Below are 25,731 nucleotides of genomic sequence, written 5' to 3'. Positions count from 1 at the left end.
GCACATGCCTTATTTTTTTATAGTATGTTGTCCTCTTGCCCTCCCAGTGAATTCTGGGAGAGAATGGTAAAAAGAGCTAAAGGTAGGAGATATTAGCAATTTGGGAAGCAGGAGTGGGGGCTAGTTGGAAGTGGACAGTGAGAGTGAGAGAAACCCAGCAGAGGGAGGCAGGTGGCTGAGAAGAGGGAGAAAGTCACTCCAACCTGTTAACAGTCTTTAAAGCAAGTGGAGAAGTGTTAGTCAACGCTGGGGCCTTCCCCTATAGCCTCTCTTCCCTTTACCTGGAGAGTTTTAGAAGTTTGGGTTTTGTTGTTTTTTTGTATTTTTGTGGTATGCGGGCCTCTCACTTCTGTGGCCTCTCCTGTTGCGGAGCAACAGGCTCTGGGTGCGCAGGCTCAGCGGCCATGGCTCACTGGCCCAGCCGCTCCGCGGCATGTGGGATCTTCCCGGACCGGAGCACGAACCCGTGTCCCCTGCATCGGCAGGCGGACTCGCAACCGCTGTGTCACCAGGGGAGCCCTTGTTGTATTTTTTTTTTAATAAAAAAAATTTTTTAAGATAGAGGGATTACAGGTGATTTTGACTTTTTAATGCTTTTTTTGATATGTTTTAAATTAAAACTTTTTTATTGGGAAGAGGTGAGGTGGCTGTAGGTACGGACAGAGAAATATGAGTGGAGGACATCCAGGACCACCCCCTGGGGCGAATCAGCCAGGAAGGCAAATTCTGGGTCCAAGTTACAGCAGGGCCTGGGCAAAATGGGGCCAGGCCAGGGGTCTGACTTAGAAGCCAGGTGGGGTGGAGCCGTGTAGGGGTGCACGGGAGTGTTGGTGGATTTTCCCAGTGAGACAGAAGTGCTGAGCTGAGGACAGACTGGCACCTTCTGTAGCCCCAGGAAAAATGGCCAACATGACAGGCAAATCGGAGGATCCCGGTGCTTAGCAATGCAGGCCCTGGAGTCAGAATGTCTAGGTTCACATCCTGGCCTCTCCACCTGCCATTTGCTTGGCCAAGTCACTGTGACTCCTGGCGTCTGTGTCCCCAGCTGCACACCTGACAGCCGTCCCTTTCTCCCAGGACTGAATGAGTTTACACGTGTAAGTGCAAGCTCAGTAAGTACTAGAGTACTCGTTGTACAAGTAGTTATACAACTTCTTTATTCTTGGAGTTGTGGGCAGGGGCCTGGCTCGTTTGCCTCTGACCCTGAGAAAAGGGCTTGGATTTCGGATCTCCTGGAACGCAGCAGCAAGGGGACAGCCCTTCAGAAGCACTTCTCTCCGGCGGGAGGGCGCTGAGCTTCAGGAGGAGCGAGGTGGGGGGGTGACTTCCTTGGAGGTCAGCGGGGTGGATGGTCACCTTCCACACCTGACAGTCATCTGAACTCGGGCTGGGGGCGAGGCTTCTAAGGGGAAATGCTACTTTTAGTCGCGAGTAAGCTATGAAGTTTTCCTACGAGAAACTGAATTTCAGTGATTTGAGTGTTCCTTTAACTGATTCTGTCTCCTGTTTGGTCACTTTCTCTCCAATGAGTATTTTATCGCCATAGCCTCCCTGTCAGCTCTTACGGGCACGTTTCCAAAAGGGGAATCCAAACCTCACTCTTCTCTCTTCTAAAGCTACCCTCTCTCCCTTTCCTGTTCCAGATCCTCATTTCCTTAACAATAAAGAAATGTCAGATGTTACCTTTCTGGTAGAAGGAAGACCATTTTATGCCCACAAAGTGCTGTTATTTACAGCCTCTCCAAGGTATGTGTCATCAATTTTGAAAGCACTGAATTACGAGGGTGGCTGTTACTGTTCTCTGAAATTCAATTTGGGTGGTATCGTCATGAACCGGCAGGTTTTCTTCTCAAAATCAAGGATCCAAGAGTACAGGGCATTTGTACACGGTGTTCAGGCAGCATGATTCACAAAGACAGAAGGGGGAAGCCACCCAGGAGTCCATCAGTGGAGGAATGAATTAAAAAATACATAGTGTATACATGTTGTTCAGCCTTAAAAAGGAAGGCAGTTTTGACACACGCTACAATATGAATGAACTTGGGAACATTATATGAAGTGAAATACGCTCGTCACAAAAAGACAAATACTGTATGTTTCCACTTATATGAACCTAGAGTAATCAGCTTCATAGAGACAGCAAGTAGAAGGGTGGGGATGGTGGAGCTGGAGAGGGGGATGGGGAGTTGTTTAACGGGGACAGGGTAAGTCCTGGAGACTGATTGCACAGCGATGTGAGCACACTTCACGTGAACATTACACTTAAGAATGCTTAATACAGTAAATTTTATGTTACGTGTTTAACCACAATTTGGAAAAAGAGTACAGGGCTGGCACTAGCATAATCATCAGCCTGATTATGTGGCTTAGACAGGGCACCATTCCTCTAGGCAGATGGGGCACATATCGGCCAAAGAGCTTCGTGAGCAGAGCGTGGATTGGATTGTAGCTCCCTCAGCCAGGTGTCCTCATGCAGCCTGAAAGCTCATACACAGAAGCCTTGAAAGGCCTGCTCTCCAAATATTAGGGAACTTTGACATAAGCCACCCAAAACACAGAGGTCCTGAACCTTACTTTTCCCTGACTCTGGAGTGACAGTAGTATAACACCGTCCCTGCTAGCTCTGCTACAGCCCTTGCTTCTCCTTTTGATTTGAGTAGAGATAGAGCTGACCATTTAGAACTGCATTATCCCGGGACCTGAACAGGGATCGGTGAAGGTGGGCAGAGAAGAAAGTGATGCTGAATGAGGAGAAGGCAGGCTGCCAGGGGGTGAGCAGAGGGTAAGGACACTGGGATCCAGAAACCCACTTCCAGGTCACTAATGAAGCTGTGTGGCCAACACTCCCTGGGTTCCTAAAAGCCTCCTGGCATCTCCAGTGTCCCCCCCAAAACCTAATACCCCAAATGTCTGCTTTGCCACTGCAAGAAAAATACACTGTCCCTTGCAAGATTCTCGGTTGTGACACCATAGAAGAACTAGATCAGTATTGGACCAATGTTAATTTCTTAGTTTCAACAAAGGTACCATGGCTGTGTAGGATGTAACATCGGGGGAAGCTGGGTGAAGGGCATCCTGGAAGTCTCTGTATGATGTTTGCAACTCTTCTGTAAATCTAAAATTATTTCAAATTTAAAGTTTAATTTATAAAAAGAGACACAGCTTAGCTTATTTCTAAAGGTATTGAGTATCCATGTGTTCCACTGACTGAGTCTCTACCCACAAGGAGCTTAGTTTAGTCAGTGGCAGGAAAATGCACCTCAAACCCCAGACAGAAGATCACCCACATAGGGAGATGGTTAGGTAATCCACAGGTGTTGATTAAATACCTACAGTACGTCAGGTCCAGCCTGGCCTAGGCCCTGAGGAGGCAGCAGAGGCAGAAATGGCAGAAGCCCCTGCCCTCTTGGAGCAAAGGTTGTGTGGGAGGGGGAGGAAGAGGGAGGTGGAGAGCTCCGTGGGCGCCTGAGGAGCTTGAGGCCTGAATCAGGAAGGACTCCTGGAAGAAGGCAGCCTTTGTGATGGGCCCTACAAGGTGGACGGGGTTTTAAAAGGCATTTGTTCTTTTCCAATCACCTGTTTGAGAAATGATTTAACAGTTCCAAACACTGTTTTTTAACTTTAGAGTTTTAGTTTTAACTTCAGATTGAATTATGGTATCATGTCAGAAGGGGGAGCATTATGTTAAACAATCTATGGATATGTCATTGTATTTCAGAGTGGGAGGGGATACAAGACATTACGTGTTCTGTCATCAGAGAGCTGAGTCTCTTGCAAGCTGTTGATGTCTTTTTGAGTCTTCCTATCTCCCTTTTTATGTTCCTCCTCAGGTTCAAAGCCCTCCTCTCTAACAAACCAACAAATGACAACACCTGCATAGAGATCGGATACGTGAAGTACCCCATCTTTCAGGTGAGCCCCTGCTGTGGCCTGGAACCCTGCTGGTAGGTGCGGGGCACCGGTGGGTCCCTCCAACCCTCCACCTGTGGATCAGCCACTGTACTGAGTCATCAGCTCCTGCACTCTTGGCCCCCATCCACACACTGTCCCTCCCACGTACCATCCATTCATGCCCACAGCATTAACTGAGCACCTACTATGTGCCCGACACTGTGTTGGGACCTGGAGACACAAGGATAAAGGACATTCTTCTCCTGGGGACTCACAGTCCAGAGGGGGTAACTCTGAGTTACAGTATAAAATGGGCTGTGCATGAGAGAGGGGTGAACCAACAAGCTATGGTGACTCAGACCCGGGAGACTGGGGGAGGCCCCGGATGAGGTGTCGCTGAACTATTGCAGGCTGAGGAGAAGCTGGCAAACCATGGGGAGGCTTAGGGCTTAAGAAAGGGAGTTGGAACATTCCAGGCAGAGAACAGCAGGTATGAAGTCCCCAGAGGCGGCTGAGCCCAGTGTGATCAGGAACCAGTGGACTTCAGGGAATCCAGTGTCATTTTAACATGGGTCTGAACCTAATGTAAGTAGGAAAGGAAGGTTTGTCAGAGGCCAGATGACATTGCCATATCTCCCTCCATTTGAAATCAATACTGTTTGGTTTATGGGGCACCTCTAAGGGGGCACAGCAGCTGTCTTCCCTTTTCCTCCATTCTTCATGCCTGATTCTTTTTTTTTTTTTTTTTCTTTTTGGTGGTGGTGTCTTTGTCTGGTTTTGGTATCAGGCTAATGGTGGCTTCATAGAATGCCTTCGGGAGTGTTCCTTCCTCTTCAATCTTTTTCCTCTTCAATCTTTTGGAAGAGTTTGAGAAGACTTGGTATAAGTTCTTCTCTGTACGTTTGGTAGAATTTGCCTGTGAAGCCATCTGGCCCTGGATTTCATGCCTGATTCGTAAATCCAGCCTTGCAATGACATTCTCGCCACTAGGAGAAATTCACACCCCCATCTGGCCTTGCAGCCCTATCTCTGAAGCTCTGAGTCTCATTGGGGGCATGGAGGCTGGTGGGCTGCTTACGTCCAGCAGGGGGCCTACCGAGGAGACTGTGGCCCCCTCTGTGCTGTCTTCCCACAGCCAGGGTTAGTCGGCCAATGTGGGTGATCTGGGGATGGGGTTTATAGGATTCTGAACAGGATCTGTTTCCTCTGGTTCAGTTCTGGAAGGACAGCCCTGGGGAAATGTGGGTAAGACTCAGGCTGGCCCTCGGGAGGCTCACATTCCAAGAGGGTTGAGGAGACCACTCAGACATAAGCAGGAGGCAAGCATGGCCGTAACCAGGGTCGTAGGGCAGGGGTCCTGATCTAGGCTTTGAAGGACAGAGCTGCGTTTCAGGATCTAAATGCTACCTTCCCCAGTTTAAACAGCTGCATTCCCCTGTTTGAAACCATTGTCCCTCGTGTGACCTTGAACAAATTACCCAGACTATCTGAGCCTCAGCTTCCTCATCTGGTGAATAGGAGAGAGAGGGTATTCCAGAGGGAGAAACAGCATAAACAAAGGCACAAAAGTGGGAAATCGCAGTGTGTATTTGAGGGAAAGTGATAATAGTCCATTCAGCTGTGTCTTAAGGTATACTGGAGATGGAAAAGATGCATTGGAACCACATACTATAAGCCAAGTGTGGCTGGCCAGATGATGGTTCTTCCCTCCACTGGTGATTGACCCTGGTCCCCCAGATCCTGTGATTCAGAGGGCTGCCAGGAAGCCACCATGACCTCACACTAAAGCCCTAAAGCCCACTGAGGGGTCAGTATTTCCACCATTAGAGATGCATTCCTTTGGTTATGTTGAAACTTCAAAATAAAGAATCCTTATGGAATAACCATGCACAAGACACTGTCTTCTCTGAGCCTCATTTTCCCCATTTTTAACTCCAACTATGAATGAGGCACTGACCTTTGCTTGCATGTGGTTATCTGGATTAATCTTGCCACTTTTAGAGGTGGGGAACTGAGACCCAGGGAAATTAGTGCTGGTCAGTGACAGAGCCATTATTTGCACCCAGTCTGGTCCAAAGAGGAACAATAATAAGAGCAGCTCCCATTTCATGTGCTCCAGCTACGTGCAGGGCTCGAAACCAGTGGTTCTCCACCTCAGCTGAGCAGTGGAATCATTTGAGGAACTTTGACGATCCCCAGTGTCCAGGCTGTAAATCAGAATCTGGGCTGCGGCCCAGGCATCAGCATTTTGAAGTAGCCACCCTCTGCCATCATCCAGAGGCATGTGCAACCAAGGTGGAGAACCAGTGCTCTAAGTTACAGTCGTTCTCGAAATTTAGGAGGCATCAGAAACTCCAGGGGAAGTGCTGGGGGGGTGAAGGGAGTTGCTTGTTAAGATGCAGAAAACTCGCTAAGATGCAGATTCCTGGGCCCCGCCCCCCAGAGTTCCTGATTCTGCAGGCCTGGGGTGGGGCCCGAGAATTCATGTTTCTTACAAGAACCCAGGTAATGCTGATGCTGCTGCAGGGAGCCACTCTGAGCACCACTGCCCCACGTCGTCTCCTTCAGTCCTCCCAGCTCCCCCTCCAGGTGGCTCTTCTCCCACCCAGCAGACAAGGTAGAGGAAGTGGCCCGAGCTCCCACGGCTCATCACAGCCAAGCTGAGCTTCAGACCCAGGCCTGGCTGACTCCCAGACCTGACCTCTTAACTGCCTCCCTGCTCTGGGGCCTTGGGTCCTCCCTAAAAATCGCCCAGCCCGGAGGAAAGGCCCCTTAGCATTTGGAGCATGAGCCAGATGCTGGAAACCATGCGCCCCCCCAGCTCTCCAAGTGCTCATGGAGAGAGCACGTACGCCATCAAGCATGGGACTAACTGGGGAGGTTCTTGTCATCAGAACCCGGCTTGTAGTAGGCACTCAATAAATGTGTGCTGTGGGAGCTGGTTAAATGAGACACCTACGTGGAAAGGCACAGCCCCAGAGGAATCATGGGCCTGTAATTGCTTTTGGCTGGATTAGGCTTCCCGGCCACATTAGCCTCCAGTTACTGTAATGGGCAGAGAAGATTGAGCAGGCCCTGGGGACTTCTCCATGTGCCTGCCCCTTCCCCATAAAAGAAGAAAAGCCTCATTTGTGGCTCAAAATAGGCCAAGTAGGGCTGAATCTGACCCAGAAGGAGGCTCCCAGGGGCCTGCTCACTTCACTTCCATGCTGAACAGAAGAATTTTAGTAAATGAGGCAGCTTTGAGTTTCCTCCCTGCAAGAATATTTAACATCATACATGGGCCAGAGCCCCATGCAGCTGAGGCTGCACCTGGGAGCAGGGCCTCCACGAGGCTGTGGACGCCGTTTACATCCTGCTTCGTGCAGGCGGACAGCTGCCAAGAAAAACAACTCCATAAACAGGCCCTTTGGCCTAATAAGGGTCCATTTCGCCCCCTTGCAGGAAAGGCTTGTGCTGGCTGAGTCTGAAGGTGACATGGCTCAGCCCAGTTTAAATTCCATTAGCCCCAGGTTCTCCATCCATGCTCTTGAAAGAAGCATTTCAAGTCAACAACCCAACCGTGAGGAAATGAGATAACGTGCTTTGTAACTGGAGCGGCCCTGTGTTCAGGACAGTTATTATTATGGCTCTTACCGTTATTATTGTTGGTTTGGCCTTTATAAAAGAGAGGTGCTAGGGGAATAAATGGATTTTAATAAAGCAAATGTCCCAGCATTCACCGATGTGGTGTTTTAGATGCTTATGACCCATCAGGTTTGGGGGGGCGGGGCGGGTAAATAACGCTACAATATCATTTCACAAAGCCTCAGCCATCACCATTAAAGCACCGCCATCTCTGCAACAGGCAGGTGGCCAGAGCATGGGAGACTCAAATGCAAAAGAGGAAGGGCAGGCACTGGGGAGGCAGAGATGGACGAGACCCAGTCTGTGCCCTCAGACTCCAGCGGGAAGTAACACTGCAGTCACGCGTGATGGGCTGCCTGGCACGGGGTGGGAGGCAGCTGAGAGATCTGAGGAGACTTCACAGAGGTGACCACTGAGCTAGATCCCGAAGGAGGGGCCAGAGATCAACAGGTGGAGAAGAAGGGAAGGGCATCCAAGCAGAGGGAACAGCGTGGGCAAAAGCAGAGGAGTGAAAGAGACGGTGGTGGTAGGTTCTGATCAAGGCAAGTGGTTGGGAGCGGTCAGAGTGAAAAAGTCAGATGTTATCAAGGTTAGGAGGCGAGACGGGCAGAGTGGCAGGTGAGACCTGAAAAGGCAAATTGAGCCATAGTAGCCGTATTCATAACAGCAAACAAGTGGAAACAACCCACATGTCCGTCGGCTGATGAATGGATACACAAAATGTGGTACATCCACGCAACGGGATATTGTTCAGCAGTAGAAAAGAGGTGAAAGAGTGATACACGTGACAGCAGGGTGAACCTTGAAAACATTCACACTGAGTGACAGAAGCCAGACACAAAAGAGCACATGCTGTATGATTCCTTCTGTATGAAATGTCCGGAACAGGCAAATCACAGTGGTTGTCAGCACAAGTAGGAAATGGGAGAGACTACTGGTGGGCATGGGGTTTTTCCTGGGGGTGTTGAAAATGTTCTAAAATTAGATTGTGGTGACGGTTGTACAACATTGTGAATATTCTAAAAACCATTGAACTGTATACTTTAGATCAAAGCAGTTTGTGTCATATGAACTCTATTTCAATACAACTAAATAATATATACATATACGTATTTTTTGAACAATTACTGTTTTACTGAAGTATAGTTGATTTACAATGTTGCGTTTGTTTCTGGTGTACAGCAAAGTGATTCAGTTATACATATATATACATATTCGTTTTCATATTCTTTTCCGTTATGGTTTATTACAGGATATTGAATATAGTTCCCTGTGCTATACAGTAGGACCTTGTTGTTTATCTATTTTATATATAGTAGTGTGTATATGTTGATCCCAAGCTCCTAATTTATCCCTCCCCCTCCCCCTCCCCCCTTTGGTAACCATAAGTTTGTTTTCTACGTCTGTGAGTCTGCTTCTGTTTCGTAAATAAGTTCATTTGTGTCATTTTAGATTCCACTTAATAAGTGATATATGGTGTTTGTCTTTCTCTGACTTAACTTCACTTAGTATGATAATCTCTAGGCCCACCCATGTTGCTGCAAATGGCATTATTTCATTCTTTTTGTGGGTAATATTCCATTGTATATATATTCCACATCCTCTTTGTCCATTCATCTGTCAGTGGACTTTTAGGTTGTTTCCATGTCTTGGCTATTGTAAATAGTGCTGCTGTGAGCATTGGGGTGCATGTATCTTCTCGAATTAGAGTTTTCTCTGGATATATGCCCAGGAGTGGGATTGCTGGATCATATGGCAACTCTATTTTTAGTTTTTTAAGGAAGCTCCATACTGTTCTCCATAGTGCCTGCACCAATTTACCTTCCCACCAACAGTGCAAGAGGGTTCCCTTTTATCCACACCCTCTCCAGCATTTCTTATTTGTAGATTTTTTAATAATGGCCATTCTGACCTGTGTGAGGTGATACCTCATTATAGTTTTGATTTGCATTTCTCTAATATTTAGCAGTATTGAGCATCTTTGCCTGTGCCTATTGGCCATCTGTATGTCTTTGGAGAAATGTCTGTTTTAGTCTTCTGCCCAGTTTTTGGTTGGGTTGTCTTTTTTTGTTATTGAGTTATATGAGCTGAAAAATGATTACTTTAAACACACATGCAAAAAGTAGATTGAGATCAGTCACAAAGGATGTTAAATGGCCTAAGAAAGTGGCAGCACATGGCAGAAGCACTCCTGGAAGAAGATTTTTCAACCGCAGAGAAAATTGAAGAGCTAACACTTCTTGAGTTCTTGCCATGCACCTGCCAGGCCCCTGTTAGGCCTGTTACATCTATTAACTCATTTAATCCTCATCACAACTCATGAGGTAGGTCATATTATCCCCACTTTACAGATGATGAAACTGAGGCACAGAGAGCCTAACTTAATTCAGGTCACCCAGCTTTTAAGTGGCAGAGCCAGATCAGAAACTGAGGCAGCCCAGCTCCAGGTTCCTTGCTCCTAACCACTGTTCTATATTAGTCACAGACTCTCAGAGCCTGAAGGGACCATAGAGGGCAGCCCAGTCCAAGCACCTCATTTTATAGGCGCCCCAAAATGGAATGTAACAGTCTACAGATTTTTCTAACACACCTTTATTAAGCCCAGGCAGGTAAAGTCAGTGTGTCATACAGGCAGGCAGAAAACATTAGAGAGTAGTGGAGACAGTAGCCAACTGGGAAGGATACACACCACCTAAAAAATTTATACTCAGCTCCATGGGAGGTGGTGACAGCCAATACTAACGCATCCTTCGGCTTCATTCTACTTGAGGGACACCAGTTTGCAAAGCTCTGGGACTCTGCACACCACCCCGCATCCTGAGTCACATGTACAAAGCCTGGCTTGGACAGTTGGACAGTTCACACCATCAATGAAACGTTGAAACCCTGGACCCCTGATGTCAAGTTATAATGAGCAGGTGGCTTCACCGTGGCTCAGTCGCCCTCTGGAGCTTAAACAAGAGGTTTCTAATCAAACCGGGCCATGTTCCCGGGGCACTGCCGCTGGTGTAGGGTCTTTAAGCCACACCACGTGTGCTGCAGCTCTGGGCAGCTCGGTGGGGTGGGAGGTAGGAGGACAGCCCGTGATTATCACTCATAGATGGGGGAAAACCATCCCGGAGAGCAGAGCTTAGAATTGTTTAATTTGGCCCTGAGGATGAACCACGGGGAGACAGATGGTAGCACGGTGTAAGGAAAACTATCCAGCCTATAAAACGTTTAGAGGGAGCTTCTCCTGAAAGGCAGTGATCCGGCGGGAATGGCCGCCCTTAAAAAGGGGTGTCATACAGGGACTCAGAACCAGCCTGAGGGTTTGAGTGGATGGCTTTAAGATGACTGTGTCTGTGTGCCATTGACACTTTGCTCACTGTGTTCTGTCTTCCAGCTGGTCATGCAGTACCTCTACTACGGTGGCCCAGAGTCGCTTCTCATTAAAAACAACGAGATCATGGAGGTAAGGAATCCGCTGTGTCATTGAGTGGGTGGCACGCACAGGCGGTGTCTGGGGGGAGGCCGTGCTGGGTCTTCACTTGGATGCAGGCTTTGGGGTCCTGCCTGCCTCCTTAGATCTCCCAAGGGCTTCTCATCAGAGCCCCTCCCCTGGAAGGCTGGGGCACTGGGTGCGCTAGTCTGATCCCTTTCAATAGCAACTGAGTGAAGCTGAGTGAAGCCCAATTTTAACTGGCTTTGGCGGGTGGAGGAAAGGAAATTTACTGAAGAGTCTGAGGCTAGCGCTAGCTTCAGGCACAGCTGGGGCTCAAATAGCATCATCAGGAACTATCTTTGACGACTTCTCCCTTGTCATTTGTAAGAGAAATATATGGTCTGAAAGCATTCCTCAAATCTCAGCACGTCCACTGAGGCAGAAGCCAAGAACCAGTTACAAAGCTCTCCTGGCCTCACTCAGGCCCCTCATTCCTGCAGCTCCCTGGCTCTCCCTGTCTCCTGTCCACCTCTAGTAACTCTGCCTCTTCTGCCCTCCCTGCTCCTTCCTAGAAGTGGAACTCGTGTCAAAGCTGGCAGCTTTGAACCAGAAGCCAAAATCACTTTGATATTCCTGAGCGAGAGAGCCAGGAGCCCATTCAGGTGCCTGAAGTCCAGGGTGGCTGATGAGAGATGTCAGAACACTATGAGTTGTTCAAGAGGTGACACCACACTGTGGTTCAGACGTGGGCTCTGGGCCAGACTGGGTTCAGATCCAGGCTCTACCCCTTCTGAGCTGTGTGATCTTGGAGCAGTAATTTAACCTCTCTGATCCTCAGTTTCCCAACCTGTAGAATGGGGATAACAATATCTACCCCATTGGGTTTTGAAGATCTTAAGAGTTTCTATTTGTAAGGTGCTTACTACAGTGCCTGGCTTGAGTCACAGGGGCTGTGTGTTCACTGGGGGCCATTTATCCTTTTGTTCTTACTCTGTGAAACCTTCTGTGGTCACTCCCCCGCCCCCCAAAGTTACTCTCCTGTCTCTCTGGACGGCTCCTCTGACTCATCACAACCTCAGGACTAAACTACACTCTGAGGACTCAGACTCTTTTGTAAACCTTTTTAAAAACTATTTTCAAATTGAAATAATGAACATACATTTCAATCATGTAGATAATAGAGAAGAGCTTTACAGTACATAAAAAGCACCTCACCCAGCCACCCCCAACCCCATCCTCCCAGTCCTTTCCCCAAAGGCAATCCCTTTGAACTCTTGCTTCAGCCCTTTCTTCCCCTCCCCAGAGCCTCTGTTCAGCATCTTCCACAGCCAGGTGCCGTGCTCAGGGCTGGAATACAGCAGCTATGCAAAGGGACAGAGATGCCTGCCCTCCTGGTCTCTGGAGAGGGCGACAGGCATGACATCATGTCTGGTGTGAGAAGGGCTGTGAGGAAAACTCAGACAGGGTAGGGGGGCCAGATCGTGATGGAGGGAGGAGTCCTGAGGTGACATGTGTGTGGAGACATGGATAAATGGAGGGAGTAAGCCACATTGATACCCACCTTGCTGAATAAGAGCGTCACCCTTATTTCTGGATGTAACAATTTTAGGCATTTCTGCTTGACCTCTTGCTGTAATAAATGTAAATTTGATTCACTTCGACCCCACCCCTCCCCCCTGCCATCTTCCCCTGCAGTTGAATTCTGTCACTGAGTCTTTAGTCCTCTAATGCCAGCAACAGCTCTAGTGTAACCTTCCGGCTTTAGAGTGATGTCCGACACTTTATTCCCGGTGCCTTCACCTTGGGTACCACTGTGGGAGGTGAAGAGTTTTCTCACCATGGGCGTTGCTTTCCTTCCACCTCCCAACCTCTAACAGGCTCTTTTCATGGTTTTTAGCTTCTGTCTGCTGCTAAATTTTTCCAGCTGGAGGCTTTGCAGCGACACTGTGAGATTATCTGTGCAAAGAGCATCAATACCGACAACTGTGTGGATATTTACAACCACGCCAAGGTAATCGATCTCATTCTCGCTTCCCGAGCACCCCCCATGCCCTGACGCGGGAGAGGCTTTCTTTGCACACACTCTGAGTCCGGGTAGAGCGCGGATGCTGGGCCTGTGCATTTAGGCCAGCCGTCATCACTCCTCCCAAGGTCTGCTTCCTGCTTAGAAGAGATGTCTTTCCCTTCATCCGCCCCTCCAGAACACAATGAAAGCAAGCAGGCAGAAGTTTCAAAAGCAGTCATTCTCAAACTGTAGCATGCGTATGAGTCTCATCGCAGACTCTGATTCAGCAGGCTCTGGGGTGGGCGCTGGCCCTGCGTCTCTAACAGGCTCCCGGGTGAAGCCTCTGCAGCTGGTCTAGGCCACAGCTTGAGCAGCAAACTTCTCGAACAGTGGTTCTCTAAGTGTTGTCTCCAATCCAGCAGCATCAGTATCAACCAGAAACTTGTCAGGAATGTATATTGTAGGCCCCACCCAGACCTGCTGAATCAGAAACTTTGTGAGTGAGGTCTGGCCGTCTATGGCTTCCCAGGCCCTCCAGGTGATTCTGGGGGTGTTCACAGGTGAGAACCATTATGCTAGAACTGAGGTTCCCGATGCTGGCTGCACGGTAGAATCACCTCATTTAAAATCCCCATGCCTGGGGCTTCCCTGGTGGCGCAGTGGTTGAGAGTCCGCCTGCCGATGCAGGGGACGCGGGTTTGTGCCCCGGTCCGGGAAGATCCCACATGCTGTGGAGCGGCTGGGCCCGTGAGCCATGGCCGCTGAGCCTGCGCGTCTGGAGCCTGTGCTCCGCAATGGGAGAGGCCACAACAGGGAGAGGCCTGTGTACCGCAAAAAAAAAAAAAAAAAGAAATTCCCCATGCCTGGGACCTATCACAGACCAATTCATCAATTTCTGGGGGTGGAGCCTGGAAAAAAGGTATTTTTTTCATAGCTTCCTGGGTGATTCTCAGATGTGCCAAGATTGAGAACAGGCTGTCAACACTAGAGAGGTCCAAGGATTCCTCCTACTCAGGTGGCCCCAATACCTGGGGAGACATTTGGAATCTCGGTGTGGCCCTTCACCCCAAAGATCTCTGCAGGGAAGCCCAGGAATCTGTATTTTTAACAGGCTCCCAGGGCAACCTTTGTGATTTCAGCCCTAAGGCCAGTCTTCACTCCAGTTTCTGGAGTAAAATCAGTGAACCACCGATTTCATCCAATTCACTTCACAAGTGGGGATACCGGGACCAAGAGAATTAAAATCATGTGTCCAGGTGCCACTTCATTTTGGTTCATGCACTCAGGACAGGGAGATTAGCATCTGCTGGGAAGAAACAATGAAATAAATTAAGATCAGGAGTTAATTTAAAACGAAGCACTCTTCTTTGGTATAACTGGAGCTCAGCACACATGCCTCCCACATCTACGGTTGTAGAGTGACAACTGATGTGAATAATGGTTACTCTGCTCGTTGTGAAAACACAGGTTGCGTTTGAGATGTTATTTTCTGTTTTACACCAACATTCCCTGAGTCCTTTCCAGGTGCAGGCCTCTGTGCTTAAAGCTTTGTTGCATTACCTTTTTAAATCCTCACCACAACCCTTTCATTAGTCCCATGTTATAATAAGGAAACTGAGGCACAGAGAGGTGAAGTAACTTGCTTAAGGTCACACAGCTATTACAGAGATTTTTTTCCATTGTGGTAAAACTTACGTAATGTGAAACCTACCATTTTAACCATTTCTAAGTGTACACTTCAGCGGTATTACGTACATTCGCATTGCTGTGCAACCATCACTGCCATCCATCTCCAGAATTTTTCACCTTCCCAGACTGAAAATCTATACCCATTAAACACTAACTCCCCATTCCCCCCTCCTCCCCAGCCCTTGCAACCATCATTCTACTTTCTGTCTCTGTGAGTTTGCTCTAGGTACTTCATATAAATGGAATCATATGGTATTTGTCTGGCTTATTTTTGAGGCTGGCTTCTTTCAGTTAGCAAGCACAGTGTCCTCAGGGTTCATCCATGTTGTAGTGTGTGTCAGAATTTCATTTCTTTTTCAGGCTGGATAATATTCCATTGTATGTATGTACCACATTGTGTTTATCCATTCATCCATCAGTGGATACCTGGGTTGCATCCACCTTTTGGCTCTTGTGAATAATGCTGCTATGAACAGGGATATTTGCTCAGAATGTAAACCTAGATTTGCCTCACTCCAAAGCACAGGTTCTTCCTTGTGTTTATTGTCTGGCCTAATAAATGTTCAAAATATTTGCAATAATCCTTGCAATAATACTCAAAAAAGATTTTCTGATTGCTCATCAGTAAATCAAAAGGTTCAGTCAGGCTACTTTCTACCCACACACACTGGATGTTTGGGTTAAGTAAGGGTTTTACCAAAATCTGGTTTCTTGGGACACAGCAAAAAAAAATTTTTTTTAAATCTTGAACTGGTTACTTTGCAAAAAGTAACCAGAGAAACTGGTTACTGGCATCCAGAGAAATGGCATCCAGAGAAACTCTCTACCCAGGAAGGGGGCCCAATTAGTCTCACGGTCCTCTGCCCCCTCCCCTGGCCATTGGATACCCAGACTGCCCTGTGAACCCCACATCCACAGTGGCTTTGCTGTGACCTATCTCCTCGGCAGCAAGGCCTGCGTTCCACAGTCCCATTTTAATAACTTCAGGATCCTTGGCAGGCAGCTTCTGTAGCTCTCTTTTTATTTAATAACACACCGGATGCAACGTGAGCCCGGGCTGGGAATACATTAGTGCTACAGGCTTGGAACACCTATGGCAAAGAACTGCCTCTTCCATTGATGTGCCTCTGCAGCCAGAGCTTGGTCTTTTGCAGACGCCAGCCTCTGTCTACCCTCCCAGGCCTCATCCTGGAATGTTTCCAAGGTCAACAACGCCTGCCCTTCCTGATACTTGCATGGAGAACGGGACAATGCTGCCAGCACCCCTTGCCCTTTCTATGTGCTGCTTCCCCTGTGCCGTGGATCCTGCAGCTCCCGCTAATGATAACCTGCCACATGGATTCTATTACTGCCAGATTGTGCTGCAGACGGAGGCTAGTTTAGTAAAAGAGACAGAAAAGAAACCAGTACTCGGTTTGGAACCCCAGGAAATGCAGGCATTGAGATACTAACAGCCATGCTTCAAAGGTCAACAAGTTCTTGGCAACATTACCTCTGTTCTGCACCTGACCATTGGAGACAGCTGTGGAGTTTTCCAGCCCAGAGGAGAAGCCTAGCCCATAAAGGCATGGCTTCCTCATCTTTCTTTTGCTAGCAAAGCTGTCCCGAACTATTCAGTCATGAAGAAGAGGCCCTGGAGCTTCTGATGGCCCTTTCAGGGTGTCTTTCAACTTGAGAATGAGAACAAGCTGGTTCATCAAATTGAATCTAAGCTAACGCAGTGAGATTCCCATCCCGGGGCACTGTGATGGGAAGAACATGTGTTTGGAAACCAAGGGATTCATTCCCTAGTGTTTATTGTGAGCCCACTGTTTACCAGGAGGTGTATATACATCTGAATAAGAAATCAGTAAGATATGGTCTCTGCACTTGAAAAAGGTACTGTCTAGGACAGGGGTCAGCACACTTCTTCCGTGAAGGTCCAGATAAGTATTTTCACAGAGACCATGCTGTCACTTTGATCCTACTCAATTCTGCCATTGTAGTGAAAAGCAGCCAGAGACAATATGTAAATGAATGGATGTGGCTGTCTCCCAATAAAACTTTATTTACAAAAACAGGTGGTGGGCCAGATTTGGCTCACAGGCCTGTAGTTTGTCAACCATTGGTCTGGAAGGTGAGAAGTCTGGTCCCAGTTCTGTCTGTAATTAGCTGTGTAAAGGTAGGCAAGCATCTGATATATACTCACCATTCAATAAATATCACCAAATATCAATGTAAGTACTTATTTTGCTTATTCTTCTCCAATTACACTAACTTGTGATGAGAGACACCCCTATACAAAGCAAGTGGCTAGGTGTGGTAAGGGGAGAGGGTCTCTCTGTGTCCACAGAATCAGAGATAGGCAACTCTGAGCCTTAGTTTCCCCACATGTACAATGAGGCCTTTTCTCTGTGACTCTAAAAGGAGGGTTCATGTTGAAAGAATGAAAGCATTCCTAAGAACTCTTCCAGCTCCAGGATGCTATGCATCTCTGTGAACATTTGTGTGATAACAAGCCTGCTCACCTGATAAAGCTCACCAGGCCCCCTAAGCCTCTCAGAGACCACAGAATTACCTGGTGTGTCCGTGTCCTAAATGCGCAGAGCATGGTACCCTCCAGTTCACTCCCCCTCATTCTGTAGCTTGGGGAACTGAGGCGCAGAGAAGTGATTTGACTTGCCCATAGTTGCACATGATTTTTATGAAGATAAGTCATTGGCTCAGTGAATTAGCACATGGTGTCAGTGAGTTCGAGGTACAGGCTTGGGGGAGTTCCCTAGTGGCCTAGTGGTTAGGATTCCAGGCTTTCACTGCCGTAGCCTGGATTCAGTCCCTGGTCGGAGAACTGAGATCCCGCAAGCCATGTGATGCAGCCAAAAAATAATAATAATAGTTTGAAAAAAAAGAAAAAAAAGGTTACAGGCTTGGTCCTTCTATGGGCCAGTTAGCTGAACTAGGTTCCATAGATACAGTCAACTCCTCTTATCCCAACCTAGGCACCTAGTTTGTCCACGTGGGTCCCTGGATTTAAATGAGTGAGATGAGAGTAATAATTATGAATAGTTTACATTTAGCATGCCAGCTAACATTGAGCACTGACTACAATCAGCCATTGTTCTGAATGTGCCATGTATTATCTCATTTAATGCCAGTGACAGCTTATTAGGTAGGTATTATTATCTTCCCCCATTTTAGGGACAGGAATATGGAGGCACAGAGAGATTAAATAACTTGCCCAGCAGCAGATGGCGGGGAGTGGCAAAGTCTGGACTAAAAACTCATGCAGATTCCAAAGCCCCCTCCCTTAGCTCCCTTCCTAACCTGCATCCCCTAAGTGTGACAGATGACAACTCTGCCATCAGTTATGTTCCATTCAATCCCCTCAACAGCTCTATGATGCAAGTGACATAGTTCCCGTTTTGAAAATGAGGAACCTAAAGCCAGAGGCCAAGTGACCCAGCCCTGGTCACATATTCAGAAAAGTGGGGGAGCCTCAACTTGAATCCAGGTGTCCCGCTCATTCCACCATCGCCCTGTTGCCGCTGCCTCGTCGTAATTCCACCATTCCACATGGAGCAGCTTAAAGTGCATCTCTGGCTTAAGGACAGCATATTGGGGAGTTCAGAATGAGAAATTCCACATTTAGATAATTTAGATAATTTAGCATCTAAATAAAGCAGCGGGATATCATCTCAGGGAACATTTAACTACTGAGCATCCAGCTCATTGCAAAAGAGAGACTTACAAGCTTTGAAAACTGCAGAAAAGGTCTGAATACGGAAACAGCTGACCCTTGTATGCACATTTGCTTCTGCATCTCAAACAGGAATTCCTCCACCAAGCACGCTTCCAAGGTTGAATGGTATCAGGCCGGAGGCAGTGCATCCTCATGGTTAAACACACAGCCTTCAGGACTTGAGTTACCAGGGTTCAGCTCCTTGTTCTGTCCTTGACATGTGTGAATTTTTGTCAGCTACTCCCTTGTCTCACTTTCCTCGTCTATAAATCGAAGGTGGTAATCGTACCTGCCTCAAGGAAATTTGAGGACTTTGAGAGGATGCACGTGAAGTGCCTAGCACGGTGCTCAGCACATGCTATGCTGTCACTCGGTGTTTGCTGCCGGTGTCACTACTCTGAGAGTTAACTGTTCATTCATACATTCAACAAATCCATATTGTGTCCACTGTCTACCAAGCCTTCTTCTTGGGCTTCTAAAGTGAGGCAGGTCAATGTCATCCCTTCCGTATTGGTTTAGTCTGTCAGGAACTATGTCTCTTGATCAGTTTCTCAACCTTGGCACTACTGACAATGTGAGCTGCGTAATTCTCTGCCAGGGGGTCTGTCCTCTGCGTGGTGGGGTATTTAGTGGCATCCCTGGCTTCTACCCACTAGATGCCAGTAGTACACACTCCACCCCTGCCCCCGAGTTGTTGACAACCAAAAATGTGTCCAGACTTCCAGATGTCGCCTGAGAGACAAAATCACCCCTGGTCGAGAACCACTGCCCTAAATACAGGGGGTAGGTAGGCAGTGCCCACTCATAGGATGGTTGTGAGAATTAAGTGAGCTAATTGATACTTGTAAAGAGGTTAGAACCGTGTCTGCAACTCCGTCAGTGCACCAGTTATCTGTAGTGGAGCAAAGAGACTCAAAACCCAGTGTTAGAATAGTGAGTGCTTGTTTAGTACATGAGTTGACAGCATGGGTGGGCTCTTCGGGTCTCAGCCAGCCTTGCTTCTGAGGTCAGCAGGCCGGTCGGCTGTGGTTTGCTGTGCTGATCCTGGCTGGGCTCTGTCGCTGTTGGGTCAGTGTCATGTGGTTGTTGAAGCTGCAAGCAGGCTAGCTCAGGCTTGTTTTTGAGGCAGAGGCAGGGTTCTGAGAGAGAGCACAGAAGCACACATGGCCGCTTGAAGCCAGCTCAGAGCTGGCAACTCTCACTTCAACCACGTTCTCTTGGCCTGAGCAACTCACAAGGCCAAGGCAGGGAGAAATGGACTCAGCCCTTTGACGGGAGGAGCTGCAAAGTCACATACCCTGGGTGTGAATACAGCAAAGGATGCAGAATTGGGGCCACTGTCGCAGTCTGCTTTAACAGGTGTTCGCCATCAACACGTGTGAAAGCAGGTGCTTTCAGAAACATAACCATCTCCTGCTTCTTCTCCACTCTCCACAGTTTCTTGGAGTCATGGAGCTCTCAGCATATTGCGAAGGCTACTTTCTCAAAAACATGATGGTCCTCATCGAAAACGAAGCATTCAAGCAGCTCCTATATGACAAAAATGGCGAGGGGACGGGCCAGGATGTGCTCCAGGACTTACAGAGGACGTTGGCCATCAGGATTCAGTCAATCCACTTGTCATCTTCCAAAGGTTCTGTTGTATGAAACGTCCAGTCCAAAGAATGTTCCCCGGGGACTTGCCAGTTCTGCTGCTGCATTGGCTTCACACGAACATACGAGTCTCACCTGGCGTCTGTTTTTGGCTGGGCCAAGGAGCTGCTTTTACTGCCTCAGCTGCTCTTGAATAAGCAGATGCAGCTCCCATGAGCTCCTGTTGAGAAACAAAGGACATGCCACTGGCCCGCAGGTCAGATTACAGCTGGATCCAGAGCTAGAAGGCCAACGTGGGGCAGCCGAGCTGACCTCATCTGAAAGCACCCCTGGGGCAGTTGAACACCCCTTGCCAGGGACCGCTGTCCAGCAGATAGACTGAGAACTGAAGGTCGTTCAGGTTCCAGGTTGACAGTTGGAGAACTTCACCGCACCGACCCTGAAAAGCATTATATTTATTACACATTACCTTAGTAGCTGCAATTCCGCAAGAGTTAAACCATGGTAGCAAATTGGTGAGACTGTTACCGATGACGAAGACATCACTTGGCGTATTTTTAGGGGTGGGAACTTTTTAAAATGTTCATTAAAAAAAAAACCCCAAAACAGGGTAGCCTTGTAGTTTAAAATATATTTCTAAAAGCTTAACAGTTCATTTTCAACTGGATTGCGTTTAGGGATCTGTGTTTTGAGATTTCTTTTTTTAAAAATACAGTTGCAGGTCTACTCTGTATAAACATGCATCTGAGAAGATATTACTATATTCTACACAAGGTGAAATAATAACCTTGCCTTAGTGATCATGGTTACCCAAAAGAGCTGCACTGCCAATAATTAACTCAATAGTTGAAAAAAACCTGCATGCTAATCGTGATTTCGGGGTGAGAATAAAATCCCCCCACATAAAAAAAAAAAAAAACACGCATTTGCATGGGCCTGAACCTGTAAAATGTTATGTTTGTGCTTCATTTTTGCCAAGGTAAAAATGTCCCATCACTTCTTGCTAAAAGTCCATTTGGTGAAACTAACATGTCCATTTCCTTTCCTAGTTAGGAATGATGCTGGGATGCTTTTGCAGAAATGTGTTCATAGATGATGCTGCATAGGGGATGGGGGGGGCACGTCAGAGAATTTACTATTAATCCCAGAGTTTCCTCTGTATTCTCAGAAGATGTTAATAGTTTGTTACTAGCCAGAGGATATGACTATGTTAGATTATTTTTAAAGATGAAACATGTATGATAGGATGGATTCTTTCTGTATTCTGAGAGTGTACAGTATAGGGTTATCTATAATGAAAGTTTATATCGACAGGGTTCTGTTTGCTTTGCCATATATTATAAGCAAAAGAGATTAGTGAAGTGCCACAATATTCCAAATAATTTTTGAGTCGCTGCCTTTTTTTTCTTGTCCTTTCATTTGAAACCTAGATAACATGCAGTAAAAACTAGGAGAATGACTCTTACCCTTTGGGATGGCAAAGTTTCGTTGACAAAACTATTTCCTAGCATGCCTTTGGGAACTTGTGCGCAGACCCCAGAGTCTAAAGGAGCTGCTGTTCAAATGTTGTACTAGCTCCCTGAGCCATTGTTCAGAGGACCAATGTCAAGTCGTATTTCATGGGTATGACCCATGGAGTACTCGGGCCACATCTGTCTACAGCATTGGCTCTTCTGTGATGCTGATACACAAGGCCTCTCTTCCACTCGGTCATTTGCAAACCTCCCCAGCCCCCAGCATCCGATGAGGAAGGGGAAAAACAAACTGCCTACAGAGGAGTCCAAGTCACAGATACACAGCACATCCTGAGTCATTGCTGTCTCTCGCCTCCTCCTGTCTGAGATGCTGCGTGGATGTTTCCTTAACCGCGACTGACTTCCCTGTGAATGTCTGATGCTAGCTCTGGGCCTCTGGGCATTGATTTGTACAGTGGCAACTCCTGACGGGCTTCTGTCATAGTTTGGTGTGCTTTCTCTGTCATTAAAAGAAATGATTTTCCCAAGCCGTGCATTGTTTGTATGGTACCAGTGAGCTCTCACCCCACAGTTGGAGCCTGAGAACTTCACTCAGTTAAGAGATCGGAAAATGTGACCCTGCAGAAAAAAAAAAAATCAAGGGAAATGAAGATGCTAGATAAAAGATGGGTGCTCGTGTCGCTGACTGCCTTCCACTCTGCCAACTAGAACTTGGCTAACCAAGCTCTAGTCCCCTGGGTCTGCAGACACCTCTGGGTGCCACCCTTGGATTTCCTTCCCATCAGGCAGAGGACATACAGGTGCCGCCTGTCATTGCCTCTTGCCTCCTGCAGCTAACTCGCCTGCAAAGGATGGAGTTCTGACTGTCATTGTGTGCCTTGATGAAGCTTTTGGGGAGTGGGGGAATGGAGAAAAACAGGTTATCTCAACCTGGCATGTCCCACCCCAAAGGGCAGCAGGAAGTGATATTTGTGGATGGTGGCAGCATTCTGGGATTAGGGGTGAGGGTCATGGAGGGACAAGCAGCTCTCCCCTTGGGGGTCAAACCAAGTCCCCAGCTGGTCCCCTCTGGCTCCTGACCCAGCCTGGGCCCAACCCAGGCCTGGTGGAGATGAATACCTCTGGCCTATCCACAGAGGCCTACAGGAAGCCAGGGAGAGGTCCAGGCAGCCCCTGGAGCCCTGGGCCAGTGAGGCCTGGTCAACAGCTGACATCACAAGCACCTCTGGCAAAGACTGATCACCCCTGCTTAGCAGTCGAGGTCTGTTTCTTCTTTAGGAAGCAACCCAGGCAACTGAGTGCCAGGAGCCAGAACCCGGAGTCAGGCCAGGAGAACGGAAGGTCAATTTATTTTTGTCTGTGCATCACCCCCTGTGTAGCCTCGGGGTGAATAAGGCATCTGATGTGTTCCTTTTGGAAAGATAAAGCGTGTGCTGTGGCATTTGCCTTTTACTTGTCGGATAGGGAGCTTTGTCCCTCTGTTCTTAACGACTGCACAAGGGCCCCTTAGCATGGGGGGGTAGGTGTAGGCAGGGGAGCCTACCTGCCTGCCACGTAGCTCCCCTGCGCCCCTTCCATTCGCAGTGGAAAACCAGAAGGCTCGTGTGCCTGCAGCCCCGGGAATCAACATGAAGGGCTTGACTTGGCTTCTGCTACCCCCTCCCCAACTCAACGTGGGAAGGGTCTTATATACACCATGCTTGGGTGCCATCCGTTCTCCCCAAAAGAAGGAGGATTCTCCACCCAAAATAGAGATCAAGGTGTGAGCTCCCAACACAAGAGGGGCCCAGGCAGAAGCTGGAGGAGAGTGCAGTCAGGCCTCTGGTACGGCTGGATAGAGGGCCTCTACCAGAGTCTCTCCACCCCTGGGACTCTGGAGTTCTGTGACTCTTGTAGCTTGCGTTTCTTTCCTGAGAAGCCCCAGGCAAAAGTGTTACTCCAGCTGGGTGATATGTCATCCAGAGTTGTCTCATCAAAGCTGTTATCACACAGCGCTTACTAACCTCAGGCCTCGTGCTTTCAGGGTGGGTGAAAGGTAAGGATCCTTAGGCAATTCTTTGAGGAAAATCTCCTCTTTCACCCATCTTGGGCTCCCAGCCTTCTTCAGAATCCAGTGCGCAGCTCCCCCGACCCCTCGCCCTACGTTCGCCAGCTTGAGTCACCTATGAGTGGTCAGAGAAGTGTTCACAGCCTCCCACTCCTACCTCCCCTTCCCACCCGCCCCGACGTGGACACCCTCCCCCGCTAGCAGACGGTTTCCTGAGCTTGTCAGCTTCAGCGTTCAAGTCGGGGAGAAATTCACCCAGCCCTTCTGTGCAGCGCCCACTGCTGGACGTCAGGCTCCAGTGCAGGCCTGAAACCTTCCCTTTCCCAGCTGATTCAGCCCCTGACTCACTTTGAAAACAGTGGACAGGTTATTACGCCATCTAGTTTTCATTTTCCTCTTTTGAGAAATTGGGTTTAAAAATAACTAGTGAACAGGGTTGTTGGGAGGATTAGAGGAGGTATTCTGTACAGGGCCTCTGCTTGTAGTAGCGCAGAAAAAGCGTTCCGAATTTCTAAGACTGAGCAGAGAGGAGAACGTGATGACTCACACAAGGAAAGGAAGGTTAATGGTTTTACCATTCATTTCTAGAACTTTTTTTTTTTTTTTAATTTTTTGGCTGCGTTGGGTCTTCGTTGCTGCACACAGCCTTTCTCTAGCTGCGGCGAGCGGGGGCTGCTCGTTTTTGTAGTGCGCGGGCTTCTCATTGCGGTGGCTTCTCTTGTTGCAGAGCACGGGCTCTAGGCGCGCCGGCTCAGTAGTTGTGGCTCGCGGGCTCTAGGGCGCAGACTCAGCAGTTGTGGAGCACGGGCTTAGCTGCTCCGCAGCATGTGGGAACTTCCCGGGCCAGGGATTGAACCCCTGTCCCCTGCACTGGCAGGCAGATTTTTAACCACTGCGCCACCAGGGAAGTCACTTTCTAGAACTTTCTACGGCAGAATTTCCCATGGTGGTTTGTGATTCTCTGAGTTTTGTTGCTCTTCCAGGCGACGTGGGGAAATTGCCCCCCCAAAAATTCTATTGCCAACCTTGTTCCTACTACAGTGCCTTTAACACAAAGTCGGTGATCAAGAAATGTGTAACTTAATGGAAGCCAAGTTCAACTGGATTTCCTTTCAAATAAATACTCGATTTCCTAAGTACTAGAGTTGCAGGGGTTTGCTCTCCCAAACTCCTCATCAACTCAAGAATGTGAGGCTCACGTTTGTGACTCATATGACACAAGGCCCCAAAAATGACCGGGCAGGGAACAGACTCATTGCGGCCGACTCTCAGTTCAGGTCTGGCGACCAACACTCTTTGGGGAGGAAGTGAGAGTCATAAATTCCCAAATGAAACAAACTGCTGGATGTCACCACCAAAAAAACCCTGGATCTCTGTCCTCGCCAAGTCAACAGCTAAGCTCAGGTCCTTTGCTGCCACTTGAGTGTGTGGACACTCATCCCCAATCCCTCCACCAGGAAATCTCCCTGGTAAGACTTCATGCCACCCCTGTTCCTCCGCAGCTGGCCAATGCCTTGAATAAAGTAGCACGTGCCTTTGGACAGGGCCGTTACAGAAGCTGGTAGGATGCCTATTTTTTCACCATCTTAAAAAATAACCCAGCACATTTTAAACTTCCTGCTTCACAGGAAAAAAAAAAAATAGAACTCAAACTCAGCAATCACATTGCACGTTAGCTCTATTCCTGATGAGGCAGTCAGATAACGAGAACCCTGCAAAAGGACACGTCTCCAAGTTTAGCTCTGAATATGAAAAGTCAATCTGTCCACGTGAATAGGCAATTAAAAGAGATGCCCTGATGTCACTGATATGTTCTTTGGGTGTTGCTTTTCAGAGTTAACCTTTGGATGAGTTCTGCATTTTAATGCCATCTCAAACCTCTGGTACTAAGCTGCAGGTGGTATGACAGAGGGGCTCTGGGATGGGTACCAGACCTCACCTGTGGGCTCACTGCTGCCATCAGCTACTTGGGTAACCTTGACTGGGCCTCTTCTCCACTCTGGACCAGTTTCCTCAGCTCTAAATGGGAGTCCTTCTGAGATGATATTCTGCCACCTAGACTGGCACATGTCACACACACTCCTCTTACTACATATGTATATTATATATTACATGTATTAGAATGGTGGTGACGCTGTTCAGTGCGATAGGACATTCTGGATTGCATACAGGATGACTTCAGTAAAGGGATCTCAGTGTGATGATGTCTTCGGTAAAACAGGTGGGAAACCAAGTAAAGCCCTACAACCCGACTCGAAGGAC

At 48.1% G+C, this 25,731-nt stretch overlaps 1 protein-coding gene across 2 annotated transcripts in view; it reads left to right on the top strand.

The window, feature by feature from the left end:
- ABTB3 (ankyrin repeat and BTB domain containing 3) overlaps nt 1-21,908 on the top strand; it is a 303,807-nt gene extending 281,899 nt beyond the window's left edge. For both annotated transcript variants that reach the window (XM_024732211.1, XM_024732210.1), the window contains 5 exons: nt 1,644-1,746; nt 3,831-3,912; nt 10,904-10,972; nt 12,840-12,953; nt 19,792-21,908. In XM_024732211.1, the coding sequence (XP_024587979.1) occupies nt 1,644-1,746; nt 3,831-3,912; nt 10,904-10,972; nt 12,840-12,953; nt 19,792-20,001 (578 nt within the window). In that variant the 3' untranslated portion in view covers nt 20,002-21,908. The remainder of the gene's footprint in view (nt 1-1,643; nt 1,747-3,830; nt 3,913-10,903; nt 10,973-12,839; nt 12,954-19,791) is intronic.
- Nucleotides 21,909-25,731: the final 3,823 nt, after the last annotated feature.

This window comes from Neophocaena asiaeorientalis, unplaced genomic scaffold, assembly GCF_003031525.2.
Source record: "Neophocaena asiaeorientalis asiaeorientalis breed wild unplaced genomic scaffold, Neophocaena_asiaeorientalis_V1.1 scaffold418, whole genome shotgun sequence".
Classification (NCBI taxonomy): domain Eukaryota; kingdom Metazoa; phylum Chordata; class Mammalia; order Artiodactyla; family Phocoenidae; genus Neophocaena; species Neophocaena asiaeorientalis.
The sequence above is the reverse complement of the archived record's forward strand: the minus strand, read 5'-3'. Positions and strand labels throughout refer to the sequence as shown.